The sequence below is a fragment of the Pteronotus mesoamericanus genome, unplaced genomic scaffold (genome assembly GCF_021234165.1).
Source record: "Pteronotus mesoamericanus isolate MK-2021 breed Mesoamerican mustached bat unplaced genomic scaffold, CSHL_Meso_final scaffold_165, whole genome shotgun sequence".
Lineage (NCBI taxonomy): Eukaryota > Metazoa > Chordata > Mammalia > Chiroptera > Mormoopidae > Pteronotus > Pteronotus mesoamericanus.
Window position 1 is genome coordinate 9,457,381 of NW_026555307.1, and position 27,890 is coordinate 9,485,270.

At 43.9% G+C, this 27,890-nt stretch overlaps 1 protein-coding gene across 3 annotated transcripts; it reads left to right on the forward strand.

Moving 5' to 3' along the window:
* The first annotated feature begins 390 nt into the window (after positions 1–390).
* Positions 391–26,669, forward strand: SPINT2 (serine peptidase inhibitor, Kunitz type 2). 3 transcript variants are annotated; one of them, XM_054589100.1, is made up of 7 exons: positions 391–919; positions 19,397–19,567; positions 22,123–22,182; positions 23,471–23,524; positions 24,119–24,280; positions 24,604–24,642; positions 26,056–26,669. In XM_054589100.1, exons 1-7 carry the CDS (start codon positions 802–804, stop codon positions 26,205–26,207), a joined length of 756 nt encoding a protein of 251 aa, XP_054445075.1. In that variant the 5' UTR covers positions 391–801; the 3' UTR covers positions 26,208–26,669. The 3 variants fall into 3 exon arrangements, with proteins under 3 accessions (XP_054445075.1, XP_054445073.1, XP_054445074.1); XM_054589098.1 differs by having other exon boundaries at positions 396–919; positions 26,041–26,669; XM_054589099.1 differs by having other exon boundaries at positions 400–907; positions 26,041–26,669.
* The last annotated feature ends 1,221 nt before the right edge of the window (positions 26,670–27,890 follow it).

The following is a 27,890-nucleotide window of genomic DNA, read 5'->3' on the forward strand; positions in this document are numbered from 1 at the left end:
TTCGGATGTCGTTAACGCTGAATTTCCAGCAATGTTCCGAATAGGCGCTTAGTGAACGTCGAATGTAGGAAAAAATAAATCGCCCTTCCTCAAAGAAAGATTGAAGTGAGGCGGGCAAAAAACTCCACAGGTTTCCAAAAGAGCATTTCTGCGCCCCCTGCTCCCACCGCGAGACCCCAGCTCAAGAGGGAAGGTACTGGAACGTCATCAACCAGCTCAAGGAAAAGGGTAAAAATAGCCTGGGTTAGGCGGTTGTTCTCCTACCCTCAAGTCAGAATCCACCTGGGGCGGAGCCAATACGAGCCCCGCCCCTTGCCCTGGCGTCAGGGGTGGGACAAGGTGCGCCCCCGGGATGAGGATGGCCGCGCAGGTGCCTGCTCCCTGCGCCTGCGCTCAGTGCGCCCCGCCTCGCCAGGTGGGCCCCACCCTCTTTCTGCCGGGCCACCTTCGGCTGTTCCTTCCAGGCGGCCGCCATTGGTTCCAGCTCTCACCGAGCATTTGGCGTTTGGCGCGGTTCTGAACGGTGGGGAGTCGCTGTGTGTCACTGGGGACAAAGTGGGGGGCCAGGAGCGTTTTCTCGAATTGTGGGCATAGGAGGCAGAGACTCCTCACACCGAAGGCCCGAGAAAGGAACTTGCTGGAGACGAGCCTGAAAGCTTAACTGGGCCCCTCTGCGAGCATCGTACTTGAACGCGAGGCGCTCCAGAGCGCGTGCGCAGCAAGGGGCTTCCCGCACCTGATCGCGAGACCCCAACGGCCAGCGGCTGGAGGCCTCACCTGCGCGGCCGGGTGGAGCCCGTCATGGCGCAGCTGTGTGGGGCGAGGCGGGGCCGGGTGCTCCTCGCCCTGCTGACGTTGCTGCTCGTCTTCGGAGCCGAAGCCGAGAACGGAGAACCTAATAGCCACGGTGAGGACCCAGGTGGGTCTCCTGGGAGGAGTGGCCAAGAGGCCGATGCAGGGACCTTTGGTGCAGGATGCAGGGAACAAGTTGGGATCCGAGGGCTCTGGGCAAGGTTTGAGAGGGGAGAGTTGGTGAAGCTCAGAAGTTCTGGTGGAGCCAAACCTGGGACATTGGGAGTTGTTGGGAGTGAGGACAGGCGGAGGAGTCAGGGTCGAGAAAGTTTTCTGTGGGTGAGAAAGGAGGTGTTACTGACCAAGGAGTTACGTGGTACGGCCCCTGCCTGTCGCAGGAAGGCGTGAGAAGCCGACCCGAGGACCACCAGCCTCTTACTAGCAGCGGACATTTTCTTGGCTGAGGAAAGCCCAGGGAGGCCAGGCTTAGGGTATGGGCGTTGCGTTAGGTGACCCGGTGGCAGTTTTGCTTCAGGGAAGAAGGCCCTATCCCCACCTTTTTAGATGTTGGACATCATCCTCCCAAGAAACCTTTATGGTTCAGCTGCAGTAGAGGAGCCTCCAGGAAGGAAGGTGGTTTTCAGTGATATTCACAGGAAGGAGAAGAAGAAAGTACTGGGGGGAGAAATTTTGCCAGGTGCCAGGGTGGGGGTGCCTTGGTATACGAAGAATATTGGCTTTGAGGAGCTGGGCTTGGATTCATTGGATTGGTCCTTAAGAGGTTGGCAGAGCATAAATTTGGATTAAACCTCTTCACTCTAAGGAAGTTCGGCTTGAAAGGTCTTTTTGAACAATGTTATTAGAACCTTAACTGCTTGAGACAAGCACAAGAGGGCTTTGAAAATAACTTTTGAAAGAATTCATTGCTTCAGCAAAATTTACTGAGTCCTTGCTCTGTCCAGGACAGTGCTGGCACAGGTGGTGACAGTTGTGACTCAGACAAGCCAGGTCCCTGCACTCACAGAGCTTATATTCTGGTGGGAGAGACCGAGACTGAACATTAAAACAAAGAGCACTCGTCAAAAGAGTCACAATATTAAGTTACTAAAAAGTAAATGAACAGGATGAAGTACACAAACAGGGTAATGTAAGATAATAGGGCCACTTTTTCTCCAATATAATCACTTAAAATTTTATTCTCTGTGATGAACAAATTATAGCTTCCAAATTTCATTTTTTTTCCCAAAAATGTACACCATTCAGATTCCACATATATTTTTTTGAAGTAATTTGCTTCTCTTGCCATGCTTTCTCTAGGACTTGCCCCGTGATCCACATATATAAATATCTGTGTTGTTAACACTTGCTCCTTCTCTTGGTATTTTCTGTTCTTCAGCAAGATCGTGTTCCTAGAATTGTGTCCCCCTTCCACCGCCACCCCCCACTTAGGTGGTGGAGGCCTGGCTTGTACAGCGAAACATTGGTTTCTTACTTGTTTGCAGTCCAGCTTGACTAAATAAAACAGGGACATACTGGTGCAGAGAAGAAACATGCCAGGCATCCTCTTTGAGAAGTGAAATGCTCTCCAGAAAATATAATAAAAATATGTACTTGATAGTACATATTTGAAAATATGCCATGAGGGCCACATTGGCTGGGTAGTCAGAGGAAGTCTTCGAAGAGAGCAACATCTGAGTTCTAAGATGAAGAATGAGGAGGTGGCAGCCACACAAAAACCTCAGGGATGAGTATCTAATTGGAAGTAATGGAGTAGAAAGGCCTGGAGGCTGGAACACACTTGGTGGTTTTCAAGGAAAAGACCCAGAGTGCCAACCAGCGAGGCTGGAGCAGGGGAAGGGGAGAATTGGAGGAGGATGTGAGGTGGGAGAAATAGGCAGGATCCAGGTGACTTTATAGGTATAGGCCAGCGTATTGGGTAAAAAGAGGAAGCAGAATGAGTGTGCATGAAGTCATAATTTGGGGTAACTTCTGAAGACTTCATTTCTCAAAGCCCAAGGCAAAGAGGAGAAAATCAGTTGACGGGGATATCAAGAGCCAGTGGGGAGAATCTTAGCTCTAGAGGACCAAGAATCAGGAATGCATTATTCTTTATTCGTTGTTCATATTTCTTGCAATCTGAACAAGGATTTGTCAGCAGTTCTGGACTTTTGTAGATGAAGTAATTGTATTAGGAAGTATAGTACCTTCTAGTTACCTGGCCTGGACTTTGTCAGAACTGAGTTTGGGGCTAACATCTATTGCTTACTCAGCTCGAATGTGTTATTTAATCCTTGAGATAACCTGGTGTGGTGATGAAGTTACAGGTCTTATCTAAGGTCACACAATAGTAATTGACAAAGCCAGGTTTGGCTGCAGAGGCCTTCTGTGTTTTCAGTGGCCTCCTGGCTGCTGCAGCTGGCTGAACCTGTTGACCTTTCAGAAGTACTCCTGTCTGGCTGGGTTAGCTAATGCTCTATTTTATCTGAAGTTGTTTGAAAATTTCAACACTTGATTTTTTTCTTTTCTCCTGATGGCTGATTTTCACTTGAGTTGTTTCTCTAGCCAGCCACATACCCCTTACCCCTGCATAGGATCTGCCTGATGAGTAGGGTGGAGGAAGGAAGAATATAATGAACATGTGTAAGGGGGTGATTATAATAACAGATCAAGGGATTTAATCCGTGTGAAGTCTTGAGGGGGCTGCAGGGTCATGGAAAGGTCATAGTGCCTATGGATTGTTGAAGTTGAGGTTTTGGAGGAAAGGAACTAGAAAAGACAGGATATGATGAGCAGTGAGTGAGGTGCATGAAACTGAGGTTCTAAAGAGGCTGCAGTTACTAAGACAAGGTCTAGGTGTGACCACTGGAGGGAGGGTCTGCAGAGGACAAGATCACTGGAGGAGGTCTGGGAACTAAGAGACCAGGATAATTCAAGGATCGCCTTCCTGGATATGGAAATGACCAAGAATGATGGTGGGAGTGGGGAAATGGCAGTGAGCCTGAAGCTCAAATCATGGAGAACTGAGGTGTGGTGGTCTGGATCAGAAGATGATGCACAAGGTAGGTACAATCTGCTGTGATGACAAGATTCATTAGCTGGGGTGTTGGGGATAGGATGGAGGGTGAGTGGTCTGGAAGTAGCACCTGGGAACACTTGGAAGGGCACAAGAGAAGGCGTCTCCTCAGGGGAGACTAGGTTTGGTTAGAGATAAGAAAGTGACAATGTTTAGAGAAGTGATTGGAAAAGTGGGAGATTTTGCTTAAGTCACAAATAGGAGAGGCCCCAGGAGTTGGGGGAAGGGAGATGGTGACAAAACAGGATGACAGGAATGTGAGCTGTGGTGATAAGCTGGTGAGAGGAGCATCATGGAGAGCACAAAGAACTTACAAATAGACTATTTCCTGAAGGCCTCAAACAGAGTTTATGAAACTTACATACTTTCTAGATTGGGAATTTTTTAATGGAAAACATTGTGTCTTGGCTTTGCCTCCTACCACCAGGCCTGTGTTCCCACAGAGCACCCATGGGCTAGGACCCATCACTCCTTTTGGACAGGCCAGGTACTCCTCTCCTTCAGTGTGTATTTATTCACTTGGCCTGCCCCCCTTTGAGTTGTGACCCCACCTTAAGAATATGCTCCAGTTTGTAAATGGAGGTGGATAAAACAACTCTTTATAATTGTACAGTAACTGTACATATGTGTGTTACTGATAATAAAGAGGGAAAAACCCGTCCTCATCAGGTGGCCACAAATGTGCAAAATTTTTCTCTCTTCCCCAGGTGATGTCCTAGTATTTGGAGGGCCAGCAAATATGTCATTTTGATCAATTTTGATCAAGGAGAGAGAATGTATTCCTCTTCAGAGAAGAACCTCAAAAATTTCTTTAGGGAGTGGTCACTTAGGTGTACTTCCTACTGCTAGTTACTTTATGCCCAGCCCAGGGCGTCAAAACTTTTGTTAATGGTTACTTGGCTCGTAGTTCTTGGGACTTAGGCTGAGGACAAGTGCTGCATTTGAGAGCTTCTACTGCACTTTGAGGTGACCTTCAGTTTCTTTCAACCTCTTGGGTTAATTACAGTGTCCCCAGAACTTTGACTAAAAGGGTGAACTTCAGCAGGTCTCCAGTAAACATGTTATTACTCAGCACATTTTTCTTTTCACCTAACCCCCATGGATAGCTGTAAACTGGGTGGTCAAAGACACAGTGACAGATAGGAACTAAAGTGCAGTTAATGTTGATGATCAGCTGGGGGTCCTCCAAAGTATTACAGCATCTTCTACTATTCTTGTCCACAATAGACGAAGCTCTTGTTCTGCTTGCAGGCAAGAAAGTTTGGTTCCAGGGCAGTTTGAAATATTTATTCAACACATTTATTGAGCACTTACCAAGCTTTAGTCTTAGGCCCTAGAAGTAGAGCAATAAAGAAAGGAGACAGCCCCCAATCCATGGCATTTACATTGTGATGAGAAGAAGACAATAGAATAGAGAAATGAACAATGAATATAGATCTGGGGGTAAGTACTAAGAAGAAAAGTAAGGTAAGGTTTGGTGTACTTAGTACTGAAAACATGGCCTTTGAGGCCAAATGCCAACAACCCCTAAAGAACATTCAAGGCCTTGCTTTTAGGTCCACAGAGAATGAGAGGAGACCTTTCCCTGGAAGAAGAAAGTGGAGAAAGATAACTTTACAACCAGGAACATTCCTTTGCCCTGATTAGCATTTGAGAGCACAGCCTGTCACAGAGAAAGCGAACTTTTCTTTCACCTCCCCCCACTCCCACTCCCCTACCTGTTTCTCACTTTACCTGTTCCCAGAGTCATTTGATTGCTCAGGCTTGTCTTTCGGTAGTTGGCCAGGCAGCCAAGCCTCTGTTTGCCATGTCCTAAGGTTGACAGGGGAGGCCAAATAAGGGATAAGGTAGCCTATGGTTCATGAGATGGGAAGAGAACTCTGACGAAGTCACACCAAAATGACTTCATTAACCCCAGGAGGTCTTGGTGGCCCACTAGTCACATGACTAATGCAGAACTCACAGATGAGCCCAGAAGCATTAGTTTATGGATGTCTTTGTATGATCCTGGTCGCAAATGTCATGTGGTGTTTCTGACAAGATCTTTCTGAAAACTCCCTGTGAAGGAATGTGAGACCCAGGAACTTTGGAGTTTAGTTACTTTGAAGTTTATTTAAAGTGCATTTTTCATCATCACAAAGCCATTTTAGAAATGAGGGTAAAAATTTAGTTCTTTTTGAGATATTTAAGATGGATCTCACCAACGGGGTCCTAGGTCCATGGCTTCAGAAAAGCCCCTTAATCTGAAGTCCCTAAATTCACATGTGTGATATTTTGTCCATGTGTGTCTCAGGGTCTGTCATTTACAGTCTAGGGTATGTTCTGTGAGAGGGGTGTGTGAAAAAATGTAAGATATTACAATAGTTTTTGACATTTCAAAGGGCCACTATATAAATACACTGTATGTCTGTAGTATTGGAATTTCCTGGGGTGATGAACATATCTAAAGGCTCCTTTGATGAGGAGAGCGGTGATAATAAAAACCAGGTTGAGAAACATTGCTCTAGGGATGTAGTCCATTAGGTTTTATCAGTTTCTGAAAATGGTCCATGATTCAAAAAAGGTTAAGAACCTCTCAATGTCAATTAAAAGACTGTCCAAGAAACACTTTCAAACTACTTGTTTCCAAGTTGTTCATATGGGCTACTGTATTTCTAGTTACGGATTTTGGTTAGGGTAGAGTTGATAGCCCTGCTTTGAGTGATAACTATGAAGTGACATGGGTAGGAGTGCTGGTTTGCATTGTGCTGAGAGTTTATGAAATGTAAGCTTTTTATCTAAAATGTCAAGGTTTTGTATCTAAAACAAGATTTTTGAACCTTATGATTTAAGTTGGCTTAGTCATTGTAAATGTTCTTTCCTCATAGATACCTAGGAGTTATTTTAAATTTGCGATTTTTGAAAAAAGATTTTATTTATTTTTAGAGAGAGGGAGAGAAACACTGATCAGTTGCCCCTTGCATGCCCCCAATTGGGGACCTGGCCTGCAACCCAGGCATGTGCCCTGACCAGGAATCAAACCTGTGACCTTTCAGTGTGCAGGCCAATGTTCAATCCACTGATTCACACTGACCAGGACCCTTGGGGTTATTTTAAAGTTCCTAAATTACTTAATAATGACAACTTCCAGAAACCTGAACCTTGAGGAGATGGGTGGTTAGTAGTTTTTCATCCTGTACATAGAGGCACTCAAGTATGTAGAACCTATCCAGCTAATCAAAATAGGTGGATTTATAGCTCACCTTGAAATAAGGCTGATTATAAAATAACTTTGGAATTTGGCATGATAGAATTAAACAACTTGCTTACCTCCCTGGTATTCAGTACCTCTTCACTCACAAAATGAGAGTCTCAATCCTTGGAATACAGATATGTGCAATGCAAATGGGTAACCATGGTGTATTTTTTAATTTTCTCCAGTTCTGACCTTGGGCTTTCTGTCCCTGAACTTTTAATCTCATGATAATCTAGTGGTGCAGGACTTGGATCAGTGTGGTAGTTTCCCATTGTCTTACTTCAGGTGAAGATAAAGAATTTTGTCATTTTAGGCATGGCAAGTAGTCACAGCAGAAAAACCAAGGGAAGGAGTGACTGAGTTGGCTTAATCAACTTTTTGACCTGAGATTGTACTTTGGGTTTTCCATATTCCCTATATCCTGTCGGTCACCACATTCAGTTGGACTTTGCAGTGAATTTATGTTCTCCTTATGCCTACTGTCCCTATATTAGTGTAGTCTTCATAAACGTAGAATATATTTTTAAAAAAGTATAGTATCTACTGTTTATTCAAAGCTTTGTGCCAAATGTTTTAAGTGCTTCTAATGAATCGTAAACTATTATGACCTTCACAAGTCTTATGATACTGGCCTCTAAATCAAATAGAACCCTCCTTTTGAATTGTCTTTAAAAAACATACCTGAGCACGCCTACAGAATTTGTCTCAATGGAGCCTGTGGAGAGAAAGCCAACCGACTCTCCGAGTCCCCAGTGAACTGAAGTGACAGTAAGCAAATGCCCTTTCCCAGGCAGGCCATTGTCAAGATAGCCTCAAGATTAATGGTTCATTCTTTAGCAGGAAACATAAGTCTGGAGGTCACAAAAGGGGATCTTTGCTAACAAACTTGCCAAAAAACAGTTTTATACTAACAAGTTCCAGAACAGGTGTAAATCACACACAGAGAGGCCTTCGCATCAACTTGGGCCGAGTTTTATTTATAGTGTCCTCAAGATTGTTCTCCTCCTAACATTCTTAGCCTTTTCTGCTAACCTAAAAACATTTCAAAATGAAAACTCTCCTGTTTACTACAGAATACTATTGACACTAGATGTGTGGGTTTTTCCACACCAAGTAATTCTCGAGCTCTCAGCGAACGTTAATGGGATGTTCTACAGTTTAACTCCATTTTAACAGTAACTACCCAGAGTTAGCACAGACTCCACAGGTTAAGGGCACAGTCCCACAAAACTGCCCCTCCCTCATAGGTGCCACTCGAAAATCTCAGGTTGTCATATGTACTTCGGACCCACCTGCTATTAATCAAGGTTTCCTACAACCCTGTCTTTGGGTTCAGTAACTTATTAGCAGAACACTCACAGAATTCAGACATTTGCGGGTTTATCATAAAGGATACAGATGAATAGCCAGGTGGAGACAAGGGCTAGGTCTGGAACGTCCCCATCACAGGAGCTTCTGTCCTCCTGTAGTGCAGGGCGAGCCACTCTCCTGGCAGGTGGATGTGTTCACTCATCCCGAAGATCTCCTAACCCCTTTGGTTAAGCAGGATAGCTTATTAGCTCAATCTCCCACCTCCCTGGGGGATAGGAGAGTGGGGCTGAAAGTTCCAGACCTTAATCTTGCCTTGGTCTGTCTGATGCCCAGCCCCCATCCTGAAGCTCTTCAGCACCCTGCACCGATCATATCACTAGCATACAAAAGACAATTTTATCACTCCAGAGATTTCCAGGGTTTTAGAAGCTCTTGTGTGGGGAACCCGGGTCAAACACCAAATATTAGAACAAAAGATGCTCCTAGCACTCAGGAAATTAAAAAGGTTTTTAGGTGCTGGCAGGTGGAGGGTTGGACAAAGACCAAATAAGAATTTCTTATTATGTCCCAGATATGGTGGGTTCATAATCAGAGCATTGCCTAAACCTAAGATTCTTTAATTTAGATACCCCAAGCCTCTAAAATCCGTAGGGGTCTTTTGGTTGGTTGGTGTTTTGTTTTTTTTTTAAATAGCAAGGCCTAAATCAATGAATATGGGGTCTTGGTGAATTAAGGAATGTGGGGTTTATGCATTTTCCAGCTTTTCTGAGTGGCTTATATATTTTTGCTGCAGGTAGTGTTGTTCCCATGTTATAAATGAGGAAATACAGGGAGCTTAAGAAAATGCCCCCAGATAACTTCAGCTGGAGAGAGGCAATCTGGTATTCCTGCAGGCTTAGGTCCTTTACCAGAGTTCCTATCCAACCAGCTTTAGTCTGTCCTACACTTCATTGCTAAATGTCTTCTGTACTGTGTCACTCCCCTATACCAGAGCCTTTGGTCATTTTGTTTGTACCTTGTGTGGCTTATAAGCCCTTTGAATTTAGGGTGTAATTGTGATATTTTACCTTGTGTGATTTTTTAAAAAATTGTTTCTATCCAAGGGAGCTTGTGGCTATAATTGAATTATAAATCCCTAGAGGACAAGGACCACATCCCCAGTCAGTTCCTTCTCTGTGGGATGGCTTGAAGGGTTCCAATTTATGCCAACATTTGTCCCAGGGTGACTTTTTTCCTTTTTTATTTTATTTTATTGTTGTTCAATTACAGTTGTCCCCATTTCCCCCACCCCCCATTACTCTCCCTTGCCCTACCACCCCCTATCCCAGGGTAACTGTTAACAAAACCCCCTTTCATTTTGAAATGTCTTGATAAATTTTGTGGCCACCCTATTTATATATAATAACTGTTCATCAAACACCTGTGGCTTAGTACTGTTCAAGATACTAGGGAATTTAGTATATTCAGTTTTAAAATCATGTAGTTAAAAATTATTTTTTAATCCTCACCTGAGGACTTTTTTTTTCCCATTGCTTTTTTTAGAGAGGGGGCAAGTGAGAGAAACATCAATGTGAGAGGAAAACACTGATTGGTTGCCTCCTGTATACACCCTGACTGGGATCAAACCCACAACACTTGTGTTACAGGACTACGTTCCAACCTATGAGCCACAACTGCCAGGGCTTAAATTTTTTAACTGAAAAATCTAAGCAAACAAATGGGATCACAATCCATTGTTCAGATAAAGCCACTGCTGACTCAAACTTTATCAAAAGATACAGGTGAAAAAGAAAACCTGTATATAAAAGTCTTCTTCCTTTAATTCCTTTTCCTCAAGGATTATTCATACATGTGTCCAAATTAAAAGTTTAAAAAAGGAATCATAATATAGAAATCATTCTTTTGCTTTTTCCTCTGTCTTAGCCTGAGACATTTTTCTGTACCAGCACATACACATTTGCCTGTTTTTCACCAGCTCTGGGTATTCCATTATGTGGATGTCTCACAGTTATTAACTGGCACAAATAAGATGTTTTTAGTGGTGAATTTTCAGCTATTGTAGGTCTGAAAACCAAGCCCTTTGTGGATGTGATAATAGGTTCCCCTTGGTCTTTGAAACTCTTGAATTACATGACTCTTCCATTACTTTCTTTGCTTTTTGATACTGAGGAGTGAACTATACTTTGTCTTATTTTTTTGTGTAAAATATGATTTTCCAACGTCCAAGGATTTTTGTATCAAATTATTTCTCTTTGACCATTATCCCTTAGAATTCTAAGTGCCTTCAGTGAAAAGAGAATAACTGTTTTTAGTGATGGAAGGGTATGCTATAGTCTTTATAACAAAGGATAAGCCTGAGTAATACCTGGTCAGTACTGTTATAAAAAATGTAAACCTATTTATATGGAACCACAAAAGGCCCCACATAGCAACAGCGATCCTGAGAAAGAAAAACAAAGTTGGAGGAATCATGCTACCTAATATGAAACTATAAGGCCATAGTAATCAAAACAGCATAAAAACAAACACAGATCAATGGAACAGAATAGAGTCCAGAAATAAACTCACACCTTTATCATCAAGTAATATTCAACAGACAAAGCAAGCACATACAATGGGCTAAAGATAGTTTATTGAATAAATGGTGTTGGGAGAATTGGGCAGATAAATGCAGAAGAATGAAACTAGACCATCTTCTTATACCACACACAAGAATAAATTCAAAATGGATCAAAGATTTGAGTGTTAGGCCTGAAACCTTAAAAAATTTTAGAAGAAAACATAGGCAGTAAAATCTTGGACATTGCTCATAGCAGTATTTTATCAGATGTATCTCCCCAGGCAAGGGAAAAAAGAAAAAATAAACAAATAGGACTATATCAAAGTAAAAAGTTTTTGCACAGCAAAGGAAATAACAAAATAAAAAGATCACCCACAGAATGGGAGAACATACTTGCAGATATATCTGATAAAGGGTTAATACCTAAAATTTATAAAGAACTTAAAAATTCAACACCAAAAAAAAACAAACCCAACTCCAAACAACCCAATTAAAAAATGGGCAAAGGACCTGAATAGACGCTTCTCCAAAGAGGACACACAGATGGCCAATAGACATATGAAAAGATGCTCAACATCACTGATCATCACAGAAATGCATATTAAAACCGCAATGAGATAATCATCTCATCCCTGTCAGAATGGCTGTCATCAATAAATCAACAAGCGCCCTGGCTGGTGTGGCTCAGTGGATTGAGTGCCAGCCTGCGAACCAAAGGGTCACTGGTTCAATTCCCAGTCAGGGCACATGCTTGGGTTGCGAGACAGGTCCCCAGTTAGGGACATACAAGAGGCAACCACACGTTGATGTTTCTCTTTCTCCCTCCCTTCACCTCTCTCTAAAAATAAATAAAATATTTAAAAATGAATAAATCAACAAGAAAGTGCTGGCAAAGATGTGAAGAAAGGTGAACCCTTTTTGCACTGTTGGTAGGAATGCAGACTAGTACGCTGTGGAAAGCAGAGTGAAGATACCTCAAAAAATTAAAAATGGATCTGCCTTTTGGTCCAGCAGTCCCACTTCTTGGAATATATCTGAAGGAATCCAAAACACTAATTTGAAAGGACTAAGCAGCATTATTTATGATGGCCAGATATGGAAGCAGCTCAAGGGCCCATCAGTAGATGAGTGGATAAAACAACTATAGGACATTTACACACTGGAATACTACTTGGCCATAAAAAGAAGAAAATTTTACCCTTTGCAATAGTATGGATGCACCTGGAGAACATTATGCTAAGTGAAATAAGCCAGTCAGAGAAAGATAAATACCACATGATTTTACTCATGTGGACTCTTATGAACAAGCTGAACTAACAGGAAAATGGGGACAAGACTCACAGATGGAGACAAGATGACAGCTAGTGGGGGTTGAGGTGGGAGAGGAAGGATTGAGCAAAAAGGAACTCATGAACATGGACAACAGTGTGGTGATTGCTGGGGAACATAAGGTATAAGGGGACTAGATGGTAATAGAAGAAAATACAATAAAGATTTTATTTTTAAATGTGAACCCTAGCAGTCTTATGTGATGGCTTCTGACTACACATGTAAGATTGAGTTCTGTAGGGGTGGACAACCTGAACAGAGTGTTTTCATTATGGGAGATAAAATTTTAGTGCCTTGCCCTGGCCATTGTGGTTCAGTCGATTGGAGCATGGTTCCATAACCAAAAGGTCATGGGTTTGATTCCTGGTCGAAGTACATACATACCTAGGTTGCAGGTTCGATCCTCGGTCCAAGAGGCAATCAGTAGATGCTTCTCTCTCGAATCGATGTTTCTCTCTTCCCTTAAGCAATGAAAAGAAAATGTACTCAGGTGAGGATAAAAAAAATTTTTTTTTAGTGTCCGTAAAATAAAGTTTTTTTGGAATGGAAGCCGTGGTCATTTACTTAGATTTTGTCTGAGGTTGCTTTTATGCTGCAGTAACAGAGTTGAATCAACTGTATGACCCACAGCACCTGAAATAAAGCCAGTCTTTGCATAGCAAGATTTTCAAAATGCAAGAATTTCAGTTTCCACACTTTTCATTAAGTAATTTCGGTCCCCTAACAAAGAGGGCTCAGATTTCAGTTACCACAATATAGTAACTGTGAGTATTTGGTTACAGGATTTCCAGGGTTTCACTGTAAACTACACACAAGCACAGCGATTGGTCATTGCACATCTGTTAGTTCATACACAACAAAGCATGTAGGTGTGTTGCCTCCTTATTTCCCAGTGATAAACCTATATGACAGTTTATAAAAATGGTTAATTAGTAGGAGGAATTGGCCCCAAAAGACTATAGTGCATCAAAGAGAAAGTGATAATGCCAAAACAAATTCCAGCGGAGCATAAATAGAAGTGAGTAATAGAAGAACTAGCTGACTGTGGGAATGTTGACTCTGCCTCCAACTGAGAGACTGGGTATGCAGACAGAGGAACTTAGTGAGGGCCCACTTAGTGGCAGAAGTGTGAAAAGTGATTGTGGCAAAAAGGATGATGTCCCAGAGGACATCATAATGTGGGCAAAAACCTCCACAAAAAGTAGAGTAACTCTCAAAATAATTTTATTACATTGAAAGAAGGAAGGATAAAATGTTGGAGGCTGATACAAAACTATAAAGAAATATGACAATTCCCTTGGGCGAGTTGAAAAGATGTTTGCTCCATATCATAAGTTACACTATTACTGAAGACCATTGCAATCACTGTTCAAACTGCTTGTGGTCATTTTTATTTCACAAAGAAATTTAAACTCTTTAGTTCTCAAGTTTCTAATGTTTTAACTTAGAGTAGTATTTGTTTTACTATTTTTTTTTTTATTCTATACCTTTATAACCCACAGTTTTTTATTGTTCTGACCAAAAAACTTTAAAGGTCTTGAAACAGTCATATTTTTTCCTATTGATTTTCGTGATTCCATACTAGGATGCAAAGCAAGTACTACCTGTTTGTGCTATTTGAGCCATCATAAAGTTTACTGATATTTGCTCTAGAGAAAACAGGTGGTTCAGAGGAGGATGGCCATTTCATGACAGGCCTCAGGTTTGTGGGATGATTGGGCTTGGTTATTAGACTGACAGTGAGCCAAGGTGTTCTTTAGTTTATAACACTCATGGGAGTAAAAAGTGTAGCAAGGACTACAATCCTAGGAAAATTATTTGCTGTTTGTTTTAAATGTAAACTCACTCTGAATGAGTATGGAAACATGAATAAAAGAACACCAAGGTCAAGCTGGTTTGTTAACTGCTAGTGGAATTTCAATGAGAGGTATACAGAGTAATTTCAGCTTTATCAATGCTTTAGTCTTTCAGAATACTAGAATTTGATAAAACTGAAAAGTGGATACAACAGTGTTAGGATGTTTTCTCTACTTTTCAGAATGTTTAAAACAGTTCATTAAGGTAAACTTATTTTTCAGAGTTGGCACAGCTGTAGTTGTGTGTTTTTGAAGAATAAGTAGACACTGTCTTCTTCAGCATGCGAACTAAATTAAATTGGTAGTGCCTAGGAGGCTAACACCAGCCTAACGTTTCTGTGATGTCCTTGTTAGGAGGTGACAGAAGATGAGTCTGGCCAGCTTGCACACAGAGGACAGTTGTCTGAGCCATTGGCTGGGTGTCTTTGTTCAAGTTATAGTGATTTTAGAACCTGAGGAACTTGTTTTCCACAACAAAGACCTGCCTGTTTGGCAGTATTGTAATAGCTAATGTTCAAAATGCCTGCCAGAGTTTTATAATTAAATGGTTCATATTTCATGTAAAGATTTTTTTCAAAATCTTTTTTTAAAGATTTTATTTATTTTCAGAGAGAAGGGAAGGGAGGGATAAAGAGAGGGAGAGAAACAGCAGTTGGCTGCCTCTTGCACGCCTCCAACCCAGGGACCTGGCCCACAGCCTAGACATGTGCCCTGACTGGGAATCGAAGCTGCAACCTTCTGGTTCACAGGCTGGTACTCAGTCCACTGAGCTATACCAGTGAGGGCTCTACTGTGTGATTTTTAACCATTTCTGATTCTTTTCCAAGGGAATATTACTGTTTCTTGAAGGTAGAAGTCCTACTTTTGCATATTCTGAAGCGAATATATCCCAATTCAGTTCCCTTCAGCTTTTTCTATTCTGTGTTTTAAAAACATATGAAGTTTTAAGACCAATATATCATTTTGTCATCTCTAAAGTAATGGAATTATTCATTAAGAAAGAACTTCCTGAACTGTCCAACCAAATACCCCTCAGCCTTGGCCAGGTTATTTGGTATAATGGTGTCTCTGACCCTGTCACAAAGTGTGACTGAAAACAGAGGCCCAGCTGAGGGCCTGGCCTTGGTGAGCCCTGAGATGATGACAAAAGTCTTCAGGAATGTTGTTTTTCCCACTGCCTGTGACTTTTTCAGCTCAAGGGGTCATTACATTAGGTCATTACTCCCTAATCAGACCATTATGGATCGAATGCACATTCACATCTGCCGCTCACTTAGCTTAACCACCCCAGCCAGGCCTGTGTCCTTGTCTGTAAAGTAGAGACAATACTGCATGTTTCACAGTTTTATCATGACGATTAGAAATAGTGCACATAATGTGCCTGGCGTAATGCTTGGTGAAGGCAGTGAAGGGGGTGTCAAGAAATAAGTAATGCTCTGCATTTTTATTTTAATCTGGATCTACCAAAGTATAGTACTTTAACTTTTTTTTAGTTCTTTTAAGGAAGGTAAATCACAGAAGCCATCTTGCATACTGAAAGTGTTTCAGACTTGTTGTACAAGCATTCTGGAGAACAATGAAAAAAAATGCATTGATGTTATTTGGGGTGAAAGTCTCTGTATGTGTGAATGTGTGTGGCCTGTGTTTCCTAAAGGAACACTGTCTCCTTTGAAACAAACAAGCAAATAAAGACAAACATATTTTTCATGAGTTTACTTCTCTCAAGCCTAGAGAGTAAAAATTTATATCATAGACTCAAAGCAATTTAGTTAGTAAAAGGATGTGACAAAATGAGATTTTTCTCCATTCAGTGCAGAGCTTCTATACTCACAGGAGGCACTTGTCTTGACACAGTAAGGGGATAGTTAATTTCATCTTAATTGAACCTAGCTTTAGCCACACAGTCTGCAGCTTAGAGCTCTTTTACTCAAATTTTATTTGAGTAAAAAAGATAAAAGGTAATCTCTTTTCTCTCTCTCTCTCTCTCTTTTTTTTTTTATTGTAGGAATTTTCAAGTGTACACAACAAAGTAGAGAAAACAGTTATGGGCCCCTACAGACCATCATTCAGCTTCAACAATTACCAATGTTCTTTCCAGACATACTGTATTTTTTTTTCTCTTAAGTTTTCTCTTTTAATGGAAACATTTCTATATTTCCCTGGGACAAGAGTGAAGTCTCTCCATCTCCTATTCAACCCAGGGAACCTGAAAATAGGTTGCTTTTGAACATAAACTATGAAAAGAGTGTGTGATAATTGAGAGCAGCTGTGAGCAGCTGTCTGTGACAGAATGGCCCCCCACGCCCAAAAGATTTGTAAGGAAGGGACCGGCACATCTGCCAAAAGAACATTCCAGGCAGGAAAGATGCATCCCAGAGGCAGACCCAAGAGAAGATGTGCAAAAGCGAACCCTACAGTAAATTTCTCTTACTTGAATCCAAGCAACCTGCTGTGTGTTTCAGCTTTCTCTCAGAGGTGGTATGCTGGTGAATATACACATCTAACTTGCCTGACAGTTATTTTCTTAGTATCCTCTTGAGTGCTTTCTTTGGTAGCAGAGATCAACAGCCTTGTGTCTCATCAGCACTGGCACGAAGTATGTGTGTGTCTCTGCCTGTAAAGATGAGAGCCATATTCCGGGCAGTGTTGACTGACTTCACCAAGGAAACTGCCATCCACTCCTGGATAGGCTTTTTTTTCCTCTTTACAAACCCTCAGGCTTCCATACCTGCACAGTGTGTATCTGATACCTATGCTTCTGAAAAGCCACCAAATTTCCACCTTGTATAAATTGGACACCTTGTTGAATTGATGTCTGTTGGTTCTTGCCTTGAGCTTTGTTCAGCCCTCTCTTGGCTTTTGTTTTATCTTTTTTGCTTTTTTAAAACTTTATTTATTATTGATTGAATTTAGAGAGAGAGGAAGGGAGAGAGAAGAACATCAATTTTGTTGTTCCACTTATTTATGCATTCATTGGTTGATTCTTCTGTGTGCCCTGACTGGGTATCAAACCTGCAACCTTGGCATATTGGGACAGTGCTCTAACCAGCTGAGCTACCTGGCCAGGACTTTGGTTTTGTTTCAAGATGCAATTCACATGCTATATGGTTCACCCATTTAGAACATATAATTCCACCCTTGGCTCTTTGTCAAAAAGGCTGTACCTGAAACTGCTCAAAAAGCATGAACACAGAGCAGTCAGAGTGCTTTCCAGGGCTCTTAGGTTGGCAAGGCATCAGGCAAGCTGTTGCCTCTAGCAGTTGGGTGCTCCCTGCCTTGATGATGATTTCAGTTTGGGGTCATGAGTGGATCTGATGTGGATCCTTACTGTTTTGTCTTGATAGCATTGCTGCCACTGATATTTGACCAGCCATGAGTCATATACCAGAGAGTTCTGCCTTGTTTTCCCTAGGCTGTGTTAATTGGGTATGTTTTGTAACCTTTGGCACATTGTTAAAGTACCTGCTCCAGATGCATGCCCAGCTGGTTCTGGTTGATGTGTTATGAACAAAAAGTATCCCTATTTGTTATTTATTGATTTTTTTTCTATTTATTGATTTTTAGAGAGAGGGGAAGGGAGAGAGAAACAGAGGGAGAGAAACACAATGTGAGAATTACATCTTGTACGGGCCCAACCTGGGACTAAACCCGCAACCTTTCACTTTGTGGATGATGCCCAACCAACTGAGCCACACTGGTCAGAGCTATTCCTCTTTTCTTTAAAAACTGGTTTATTAGCCCTGGCCTGTGTGGCTCAGTGGATTGAGTGCCAGCCTGCAAACCAAAGGATCTCTGGTTCGATTCCCATATAGGGTACATGCATGGGTTGTGGGCCTGGTCCCTGGTTTGGAAGTGTGCAGGAGGCAACCAACTGATGAATGTTTCACACGTCACTGTTTCTCTCCCTGTCTTTCTCCTTCTCTTCTCTTCCCTTCTCTCTAAAAATAAATAAAAATCTTTTTTTTAAACTGCTTTATTAAATTATTATTTACATACCAAAGATCACTCATTTTAAGCATACAATCCAGCCCAGCCTTAGTTCATTGGAACATCATCCTGTGCGCCAAAATGTTGCGGATTTGATCCCTGGTCAGGGCATGTACAGGAGGCAACCAGTTGATGTTTTCTCTCATATCTCTGTTTTTCTCTCTCTCTCTCTTAAGTCAATAAACATATTTTCAGGCGAGGATTAAAAATTAAAAATAAAATGATGAATTTAAGTAAATTATGTGGACTTTAAAAAATACTAAGCCTACAATCCAGTGATTTTTGTACATTTACAAAGTGTACAACCATCCCCACAATCCAATTTTGAAATGTTTCCGTCATCTCAAACATCCTTGTGTCCATTTGCAGTGACTCCCCCACCACAACCCCTAGCACCAGAAACTGTTAATCCTCTTCCTATCCTATTGATTTGCCTTTTCTGGACATGCTGTATGATGCTACTCATATCACATGTCCAGATAAGGTACTTTTTTTTTTTTTAAGTATATTTTACTGATTATGCTAACAGTTGTCTCATCTTTTTCTTTCTTTTTATCCCCCTCTGCCCTGTACCTCTCCCTCCTCCCCCTCCCTCATCTCTCCTCCCCTCTCTCCAGCATTCCCCGCCTTAGTTCATCCATGGGTCGTACATATAAGTTCTTTGGCTTCTCCATTTCCTTGTACCTACCATTTATGCTTCTTAGTCCCTGTACCTTTTCCCCCATCCTCCCCCCTGCCCAACTTTTTTAAGGAAAAGAAAGGGAGGACAGGAGGGAGGAAAGGAAAGGGGAAAGTTAGGTTTGTCATGAGGGGCACTAATAGTGCCAATGTGCTTCCTTCCTGCCCTCCCATCACCTGTACTGCCCTTTCAGCACTCAGCTCCCCTTGCCCTGAGATGGGACCCATATTCAGAAGTACCTTGAAATATGTTTTTCACCTTTAAACGTCATATTTCTATACTGAATGTGTGTGTCTTTAATAATGGGGGCAGGGACAGAATCAACATGCAACTGAAATACAGTTTGGTTGAGTGAGTTGATATTTTTGTTGTTAGATGATGGGCTTCTTTCCTGTACAAGGAGGGAATCACCAACTTTGTAGAAAGAGCTCACAGAGGGACTGTGCTCTAACTGAGCCTCTCACCTTCCTCCTGGGGCTCTGGGAAACAGTGGGCCTTCTCCCGCAGGACTGGGTGTGTTCTCTATTGCCATGATCGCCCTGCTAAGCTAACTGGTCTCTGCTTTGTGTTTTAGACTTTTGCCAAGTTCCAAAGGTAGTGGGAAAATGCCGGGCTTCCTTCCGCAGATGGTGGTACAATGCCACTGATGGATCCTGCCAACAGTTTGTGTATGGAGGCTGTGGTGGGAACGACAATAATTATCTGACCAAGGAGGAGTGTCTTGAGAAATGTTCTGGTTTCACAGGTAAGACAATGGTAGTTGAGGAAATATTATTAGTCAGTTTATTCATGGGGGTGTGGGTGCCTTTTGTTCTTTACTAGTTCTTCACAGCTAAACCTGGGCAGGGGTTGGGGGGTATGTTTTAAAAAGCAGAAGAAACAGGCACAGTGCAAAGATCACCCACACAGTGGTCTCTCAGCTGGAGTGGGAGGTGGGGGGTATGACTGCAACTTCTCCACAACTTCCTTTCTCTCACTACTGAGTGTCAAGTCCCATACCAGACTCAGTATAGAAGGAAGTGGCTTCCCCTTGAGCAGAGTCCCCCAGGTCCACTCAGACAGGCTGCCCCACTTGCTCCCTGGGCATTTGGGTTATTTTTACCTGTGGGACAAATGACTTGATGAACTCACCCAGCCAGCCAAGTTCTGAGTCAAAGTTGAAACTAGAACATACTTCCTGGAGTCCATCCTTCTCCCAGCCCTCACCTGAAAGGATTCTGTGGAATCAAGATAACATTGACTCTGAGAGTCTCACAGGGTTAAATAAAAACCTAAATGCCCACACTGAGCTGCGAGGGACCCCTTGATGGCAATGAGACATTGGCCCTCTGGGGCCTGCTTCTTCCCAAGTGTTCCAGAGACTCAAGGATTTGGCCGGGCAAACTGTCAAAACATTTTCATTGGCAACCTCCCTAACATTGTTACGTGACTTCTCACATTCTTTCTTGACGGCTTGGCATCGACATTAGGACTCTGGATTCTGATTCTGTCAGGATGTGCTTGTGCCTTTACTGCTCCTTGCACACCACCAGCCTGTGAGCCCGTGTCCTGCGCCTTTGTGGGGGTTTTCTGTCTCCTCACTCACTGGCTGTAATCTCGCTGGGCCTTGTACTCTGCATTCAAAAATTAGATAAACATATGTAAAGGGAGGGGGAGGGGGAGGGCTCTGACTTCAAGTTTGAAACATAGTGCCGAGCACACAATCCTGCCAGTGACTGAGGAATGTTTTACTAATCTTTGTGTGCCTGGTGCCCGGCAGGTGCTCAACAAGTGTTTGGAAATGTGGGGTAGCAGGTATTGTTTTTGGATCATACAGGCAAGCTCCTCACCTTTCAGGGAGCAACTGGCAACTTTACCAGCTGATGACTGAGGAAAATATCATTTATTGTAATTTTCCGTCATCAACTAGGATCCAATGTTGGGGGAGGAATTAAGGGGAAATATTTTTGCTAACTTTTCCATTCTTCCCTAATCAAGAGTTGACTGTAGGGCCCTGACCTGTGTGTCTTGGTTGGGCATTGTCCTGGAAAGAGAGAGGTAGCCAGTTTGGTTCCCAGTCAGGGCACATGCCTGGGTTGTGGGTTCCATCTTTAGTCAGGGGCATTTGAGAGGCAACCAATCAATGTTTCTCTCTCTCATCGATGTTTCTTTCCCTCTCTCTCCCTCCCCTTCTCTCTAAAAATAAATAAATAAAATCTTTGAAGAAGAGTTGACTGTAGGAAATGTATGTGCCTGTTCTGGTTACACCTTAGTTTCTCAGGAAGATAGTTGTTTTTAAGAGTACAAGCAATAGACACTAGGTATTAAGACAGGAGGTCACTACAGGGGGCCAGGGGTGGCTGTGTTTTGCTGAGAGATGACAAACAGCTGTTTTTGGTTCAGAGTCTGGCTCCATTCATGAGGGCCCAGAAAGCTCTTTCTAGGCACTCAAGTGTGGTTCCACTCACTACACGTTTCTTGAGGCATCTTTCATGCATCTGTAAGAGAGCTCGAACTGCCAGAACAGCTAGACACTGGAGCCTTTTGCCAGCATATTGTCTCCCAGGCAGGCAAGCTCTGTGGGAAGCCACATGGTAATGAGAATGCCGGTTTATTAATTTATAATGAGAACCAGAACCACCCAGGGGACAAGACACTCAAGTCCCTGTTCCTGCACATATAGTGCACGTAGGCAATTCTCTCGGCCAAATTCCCAGAAGGTTGCTTGATGAGAGAGACTGAACAAGGGCAGCTGGTTTGTGATGTGGATATTTAATGGCATCTGGTCAGGCCAGCCCCGTGCCTCTCCAGAAGGTCTGTTGGGACCAGTAAGGAGATGGGGAGGCAAGGTCCCTCCCTCCTGGACCCTTGCCAGCTCTCCCTTTTTTGTTTCCTTAAGCAACTAGTCTCCATCCCACCCAGTCACATGTATGAGAGAGAGAAAATACACATAATATAAAATTTACCTACATTTATAATCATACAGTTCAGTTGGATTAAGTACATTCATATTGCTGTGCACCTTCTTTTTAATTCAGTAGATATACAGTTAACAGGTTATTTGGCCCTGGAAACCATATTGTCTTTTTACAGTCATTTCACACATCTTAGTTCTAGTTTCCAGTACGTTGATCTTACAGTTTAACCCACAAGGACAATCTTGGTTCCTTATTTCCAGTTTCTGGCAGGCTCGTGGTGCCGCGTATGCATTGAAAGGCCCACATAAAGAAGAAATGGGAGTTTCTGTGCTTGTTTAGTTTCACTGGTGATCTTGGAGGAAGGTGCACTTTCTCACTGTGTGGTTTATTTGTCCCCTTGTAGAGAACACCATTGATGGTCTGCCAACCAGCAGGAATGGAGCAAATTCCTCTATCCCAAGTGGTATGTTCTTTAAAAAATCCCAGGATGAATGGGACCATCCAGATGGGTAACTGAAAGGATATTTATAATCTGGGACTTGTACAAGGGCTTCCACGTCCTGGTTCTGTTTACTCAGCATTGACAAACAGGAGCTCTGCCCAGGCTGCCAGCTTTTGGCTCCTTGCCAGCATCCTTAACAGAAAGGAGGGCCGAAGAGCTCTGCAGTGCTTCTCAGCAGGCCTCCGCTTCCTCCTGTCGGTTGGGGATTGTGGTTGCCGCCCATGTGGCTCAGGCCCCTTCCTCCTCTCTGGGCTGGCCTCTGTTGTCTCACAGCATCCCCCCACCCCCAGCCATACCTCCCACCTACCTCTCTTTGCTTGTTCTGTTTCCTCTGCTCCCTGTGGTCCTTGCCATCTCCTTCCCTGTGCTGAGTCCTGTCCTCCTCCACCCTGCGTCCATTCCCACAGCAGTCCTTGATCTCAAGCTTTGTGTTAGCTTGCTTTGTAGTGCTGACAGCAGCTGCCCCATTCCTCCTCTATGCTTAAAGGATTCCGCATCGGGAGCCTGGGGTGAGTGGTACAGACACACTAGCAAGTCCAGTCCAGCTTTCCCGAAGGCCAGTCCCCAGGCAGTGGGCCCTGCTGTGCAAGACCTGCTGTGGAGGGAGGGAATCTGCCCCCACCCCATTGGAGGATGGTCCCCAGTAGGCCAGTCACACACCAGTTGCCCTCTTGACTTTGGTCGCCTGACTGTGACACCAGTGCTCACGGGAGAGTAACTGTGCCTTTCAGAATGCCAAAATTTAGACTAGAGTTACTTTCCAGATTTGCTAGTCCAAGAATCCTGTTTTCATCCTGGCCATTGTTTCACTTGAGCTCACTGTTAATTCTCAAACTGGCCTCTCCAAAGTCATCCAGAACCCTGGGGCACTGGCATAATAGCTCTCATTTCAATCCTGTTTCAGAAGAAAATTTCTCCAGAAGACTAAGGGAGGAGACTCCTCGCTGTGTGGAGAGAGTGAACAGGACTGGCTTCCTCATGGCCCCAGGAACGGTGGCTAGGATTAGTTTTCACATCAACCCCTGGAGTGGGGGCGGGCTTCCCATCCCGCATTCATCCAGCGTGTGCTGTAGAGCCCACTAGAACCGGAGGTGATGGAGCAAAGCTGCCCGTGAACAGGAGCTCCACACCCTTCCTTCTAGGTGCCAGTGTCCACAGTCCCTCACTGGGCCCTTTTAGACTCAGCCCCAGCCAATCCACGTGTCCTGTGACTGTCCCAGCCTCCCTGACACGGATGTTTCTGTTTTAGTTCCCAGAAGGCAGGATTTTGATGACCCCTCCAGCAGTGTTTTCAACTACGAAGGTATAACTTTGAATTCATTTTTTATTTTAGATGGTTGAAAGTATAACTTTTAAAAAATACATATGGGCAAAATATATTTTCTTTACTTAGTTGGAATGGTGACACACTTCACGATTTCCACTAAGGAAATTTTAGGGTTGGTCTTCCTGACCTTTCCCAGATGGTGGAATGCACCGGGTGCCCCAGGGCAGCAGGCTGCAGGGAGCTGTGCTCCGGAGGAGGTATAGCTGCAGGCCCTGCTCACCAGCTGTGGCAGGTGACTATAGCTGTGCCTCCAAATTCCTGCATGTGAAAACTGAGGAGCCCGGGACAGATCTCTTAGGGATTGAGTTAAGGCATGGAAAGTGCTTAGAACAGTGTCTGGTAGGGGAACCTCTGTAACAACCTAGTCTGGCTGTAAAGAGAAAGACAATAGAAATGTGGAGGAGGGTGTCAAATGGGTCAGACTGACCACGCCTGTAGTTGACCAGTTTCTGTGGCAGAGAGAGAGAGAGCTCTCCTTTGGTTGGCAGTTGTGTGACTGCCTGGAAGCATTCTAGCTCCATTTTCCTCTGCACCCTGCTCATTTGTGCTTCTCGGACTCTCCACTCCCAGAACACTGCACTGCCAAGGCGGTCACAGGGCCTTGCCGCGCATCCTTCCCACGTTGGTACTTTGATGCTGAGAAGAATGTGTGTGATTACTTTATCTATGGAGGGTGTCGGGGCAATAAAAACAACTACCTCTCCAAGGAGGCATGCATGAGCCGCTGCATTGGTGAGTCTGCCTGACCCCTGGATCCGAGAAGCAACAGGGGGTTGCTTCTCCCCGAGTCTATCCCCCATCCCTAAAACAAGGCTTTGGAAAGGCTGTCATTTGGCCTCCATCCTTCTCTGGCTCCCTAATGGGGAACAGGTTATCACTGGCCCCTAGACATGTCCTAGGTCCCCACCAAGTTGACAAGGCCTTAAAGAACTGGAAGAAGTATCTCAGAAAGAGCCCACTGTGAAGGCCCAGGGCTGAAGGGAATCTTCAGGTGGCAGCAGTTCTGGGGGAAAGAGGACTGTGAGCTGACCTTGGGGTTATGTGTTCTCTTCCAGGCAAGCAGTTGTATCCCGTCCTGCCCCGCAGCACTAAAGGTAAATGGCCTCTCGCCCTCCCCCACCTGCCTGCCTGACTAAACTCACCTGCGTTTTTGCAGGCTCATGTTGTCTTGGAAACATCATCCTTCACCATAAATATCTTTTGATAGAAAGTCATGCTTTTGCAGGAGAATGGCCAGGCAGCTTGGAACATGTGGTAGATGTTTGTCCCACCACCGAGTACATAGCTGGGGCTAGAGTGAGGCAGCTGGAGGTGGCGGGAGGGAATGAGTCCTGCTGTTGGGCATGTGGGGATCTGCTGCACACAGGCCCGAGTCTGACTCGAGGCTTAAAGATAACTTTGGTCCGTGGGGTGTACAGAGTTGGTTGTGGGTGAAAAGAAGGAAGTTGGAGTCTTTGCTGTGTGCGAGGCACAACCAGTGGTGTTGGCCCCAAGCAGTTAGGTCTGACAAGGAGGCTGGGCCTCTCGCTTTTGTTGCTGATTCTGAGCCTGAGTCATGGAGGGTAGTGTTTGCAAAAGGACCTGCCACACTGGTTTGGTCTCTTTCCACCTGTTTCCCTAGTAAGGAGTCCTGACCTGGCCTGCTGCCTGCTCTATTTTAGAGGCCGGGTGAAGCTGGAACTGGTTTACCAGGCCTGGGTTGAAAGCAGGCGCCACATCTGGAGTGTTGGTGGGGTAGGATAGAGGTGGAGAGGGACTCGCCCCTATTTGATTCTGTAGCCAGGCAGGGAGAAGGAACTGGGTAGCTGCCATAGAAGGCCACATTCGTTAGGTGGAGCCCCACCTGAAAAGAAAGCATCTTCACTGACCAGTGGGGTGACCACTGTTGAATTTACCAAGGCCATTAGGAATACAAGGGTCCCCTCCCAGCACTGCCCCAAATAAACCTTCCCTCTGCCCTTACCTCATTCCACAGTCAGCTACCCAGCCACCTGCAGGCCCCCCTTTCTATGGGGCTGATGGGAGGAGGGCTGCACACAATACCTAGGGTTTTATGTTTCCACACATGTCAGAGGTGTGTGTTTTTTACGTGCAAGGGCTTGGGACTCCTATACATCTTGCCCCTGAGAGGTGGAGGGAAATAGTTTAAGTGAGGCTGTTTGTTCAAAAGGAAGGAACCCAAATAGTCGCTGTTTGTGTGCACAGAGCACAGTGCCTCGTTTTTGTTTTTTCAGGTTGGTTGGTTGGTTGGTTGGTTGGTTGGTTGGTTGGTTGGTTGGTTTTCTCCAGAAACCAGCTTGTTAGGACTGTACTTCCTGGATGGGTTGTGTCAGTTCTCCAGACCTTCCAGATTGGGTGGGGGGATGTAGGGCACAAGGGCTGCTGGGTCCTCACCCTGAGCCCCCAGGGCACCTGCGACCTTCCTAAGCCCTGTGTGGCCATGGCTTGCTCTCCTCATCCCACCAGTTCTGGGGTTTCTCTCTCATCCCCAGTGGTGGTCCTGGCAGGGCTGTTCGTGATGGTCCTGATCGTCCTGCTGGGAGCCTCTGTAGTCTGCCTGATCAGGGTGGCGCGGAGGAACCAGGAGCGTGCCCTCAGCTCTCTCTGGAGTTCCGAGGATGATAAGGAGCATCTGGTGAAGAACACGATTGTGCTGTGAACACCTTGTCCCCAAGAGGCCACCCTTCTTCAGGATTCAGGATCCACTCTCCATGAAAAGAGCCTGGAGAGAGAGAAGGGAGAGAACTATAAAATGCGTGTGTGCTTTTTAAAATAGAGTGATTGATTTGTATTTTTGTGATTATTAGGGCTTTTTGTCTTTTTGTTACTTTAGAAGTTAAGAAGGCTGCTTCCTGGTTCTCCCGGGTAGGTTCGCTTTGGACACCCCCTAAGAGGAGGGCTCTGGTTCACATTCAGATGAAACTTTTTTGCCTCCTTTCCCATCACAAAAGTAATGTTTTAAGTTTCCTTTGTTTGATTTGTGGGTTTAATTTTTTTTTAAATAACCAGAAACAAAAGTGTTGCTTTTTTAAATTAGGATTCTGAAAGGAAGACAGTAAAATATACAGGTTTAGTAAAAAGGGTCTTCCCTTTTAAAATAAATTTCAGCATGTGCTTTCTTTATGCGACTGTTTATTTATTTGTTTGTTTATTTTTTGGAGGGGGGAAAGGAAGGAGACAGAGAAGGTGAGAAACATCAACGTATGAAGGAAACATCAATCTGTTGCATCTCGGATGCAACCAACCAGAGGACCTGGCGCACAACCCAGGCATGTGCCGTGACTGGGAATTGAACTGGAGAACTTTTGGTTTGCAGGATGATGCCCAGTCCACAGAGCCACACCAGTTATGGTGGAACTGCTAATTTAAACTTTACCAAATTTATCACAGGACACTACATCAGGTGTCCCATTCTAGAAACAAACTCCTTTAAAAAAGGTATCTTTCAGATCTTTTTGAATGAAATTCATCTTACATTACAAGCTGAGTGCCATAAAGTTTTACCAAACTACACTTAGCCTTACCACCTGTAGTCAGCTCTGCTATTTTCTATTCTAGCTCCCTTTTTAAAAATGTTGGTCATACACCCCCTAATTTTTTTTAATTTTTAAATGACCTACTATGGACTGTAACCCACACCTTAAACACTACTTTGGGGACACAGGAGAGTTGGAATAAGGATGCATCCTGTTTAGGGAAAGACCAAAACCTTCCTAAAATTGGAGTGGTTCTGACTAAAATCACTTGGGCCTTACGATTTTTATCTTTCCTGCAGTTCTACCATCTTCTCAGGCCTCCCAGAAGACTCCCACATGTGTCCCTGCATTGAAATGGGGAATTCCAGTGGAGGCTGAATTTGGCCTCCAGGGTTAGTCCCAACTCTCCTGCCTACCTGTGGGTGTTCCCTTCCTGTCTTGACTCTGGAAGCCCCTCTCCTCTCATCCATCTTGCAAACATACAGCCCTAAACACAGCAGCGTCCAGGCAACCCACAGTGTTAGGTAAAATTTCCCAGGTCTGAAAGACAAAAAGGCTGATCAACTCCATTACTGCATAAAGAGTTTGGGGTTTTTTTAACATTCTTTTTTAATTGATTTTAGAGAGAGTGGAAGGGTGAAGGAGAGAGGGAAAGAGAAACATTTATTTGTTGTTCCACTTATTTGTGAATTCATTGGTTGACTCTTGTGTGTGTCCCGATGGGATCAAACCCACAACTTTGGTGTATCAGGACAATGCTCTAACCAACTGAGCTACCTGGCCAGCTTTCAAATAGAGCTCGAAGCTTGTCCTGAGCAATAAGAGGTCCCGGAGGATCATGAGGACATGGATATCCTCCCTACTGC

What these genes read in the sequence shown, in the direction of transcription:
- SPINT2 (XM_054589098.1), top strand. Translation starts at nt 802, where the DNA reads ATGGCGCAGCTGTGTGGGGCGAGGCGGGGCCGGGTGCTCCTCGCCCTG. An exon ending in GAAATGTTCTGGTTTCACAG is followed by an intron (nt 19,568 to 22,122) that starts GTAAGACAATGG and finishes GTCCCCTTGTAG; the next exon opens with AGAACACCATTGATGGTCTG. An exon ending in AAATTCCTCTATCCCAAGTG is followed by an intron (nt 22,183 to 23,470) that starts GTATGTTCTTTA and finishes TTTCTGTTTTAG; the next exon opens with TTCCCAGAAGGCAGGATTTT.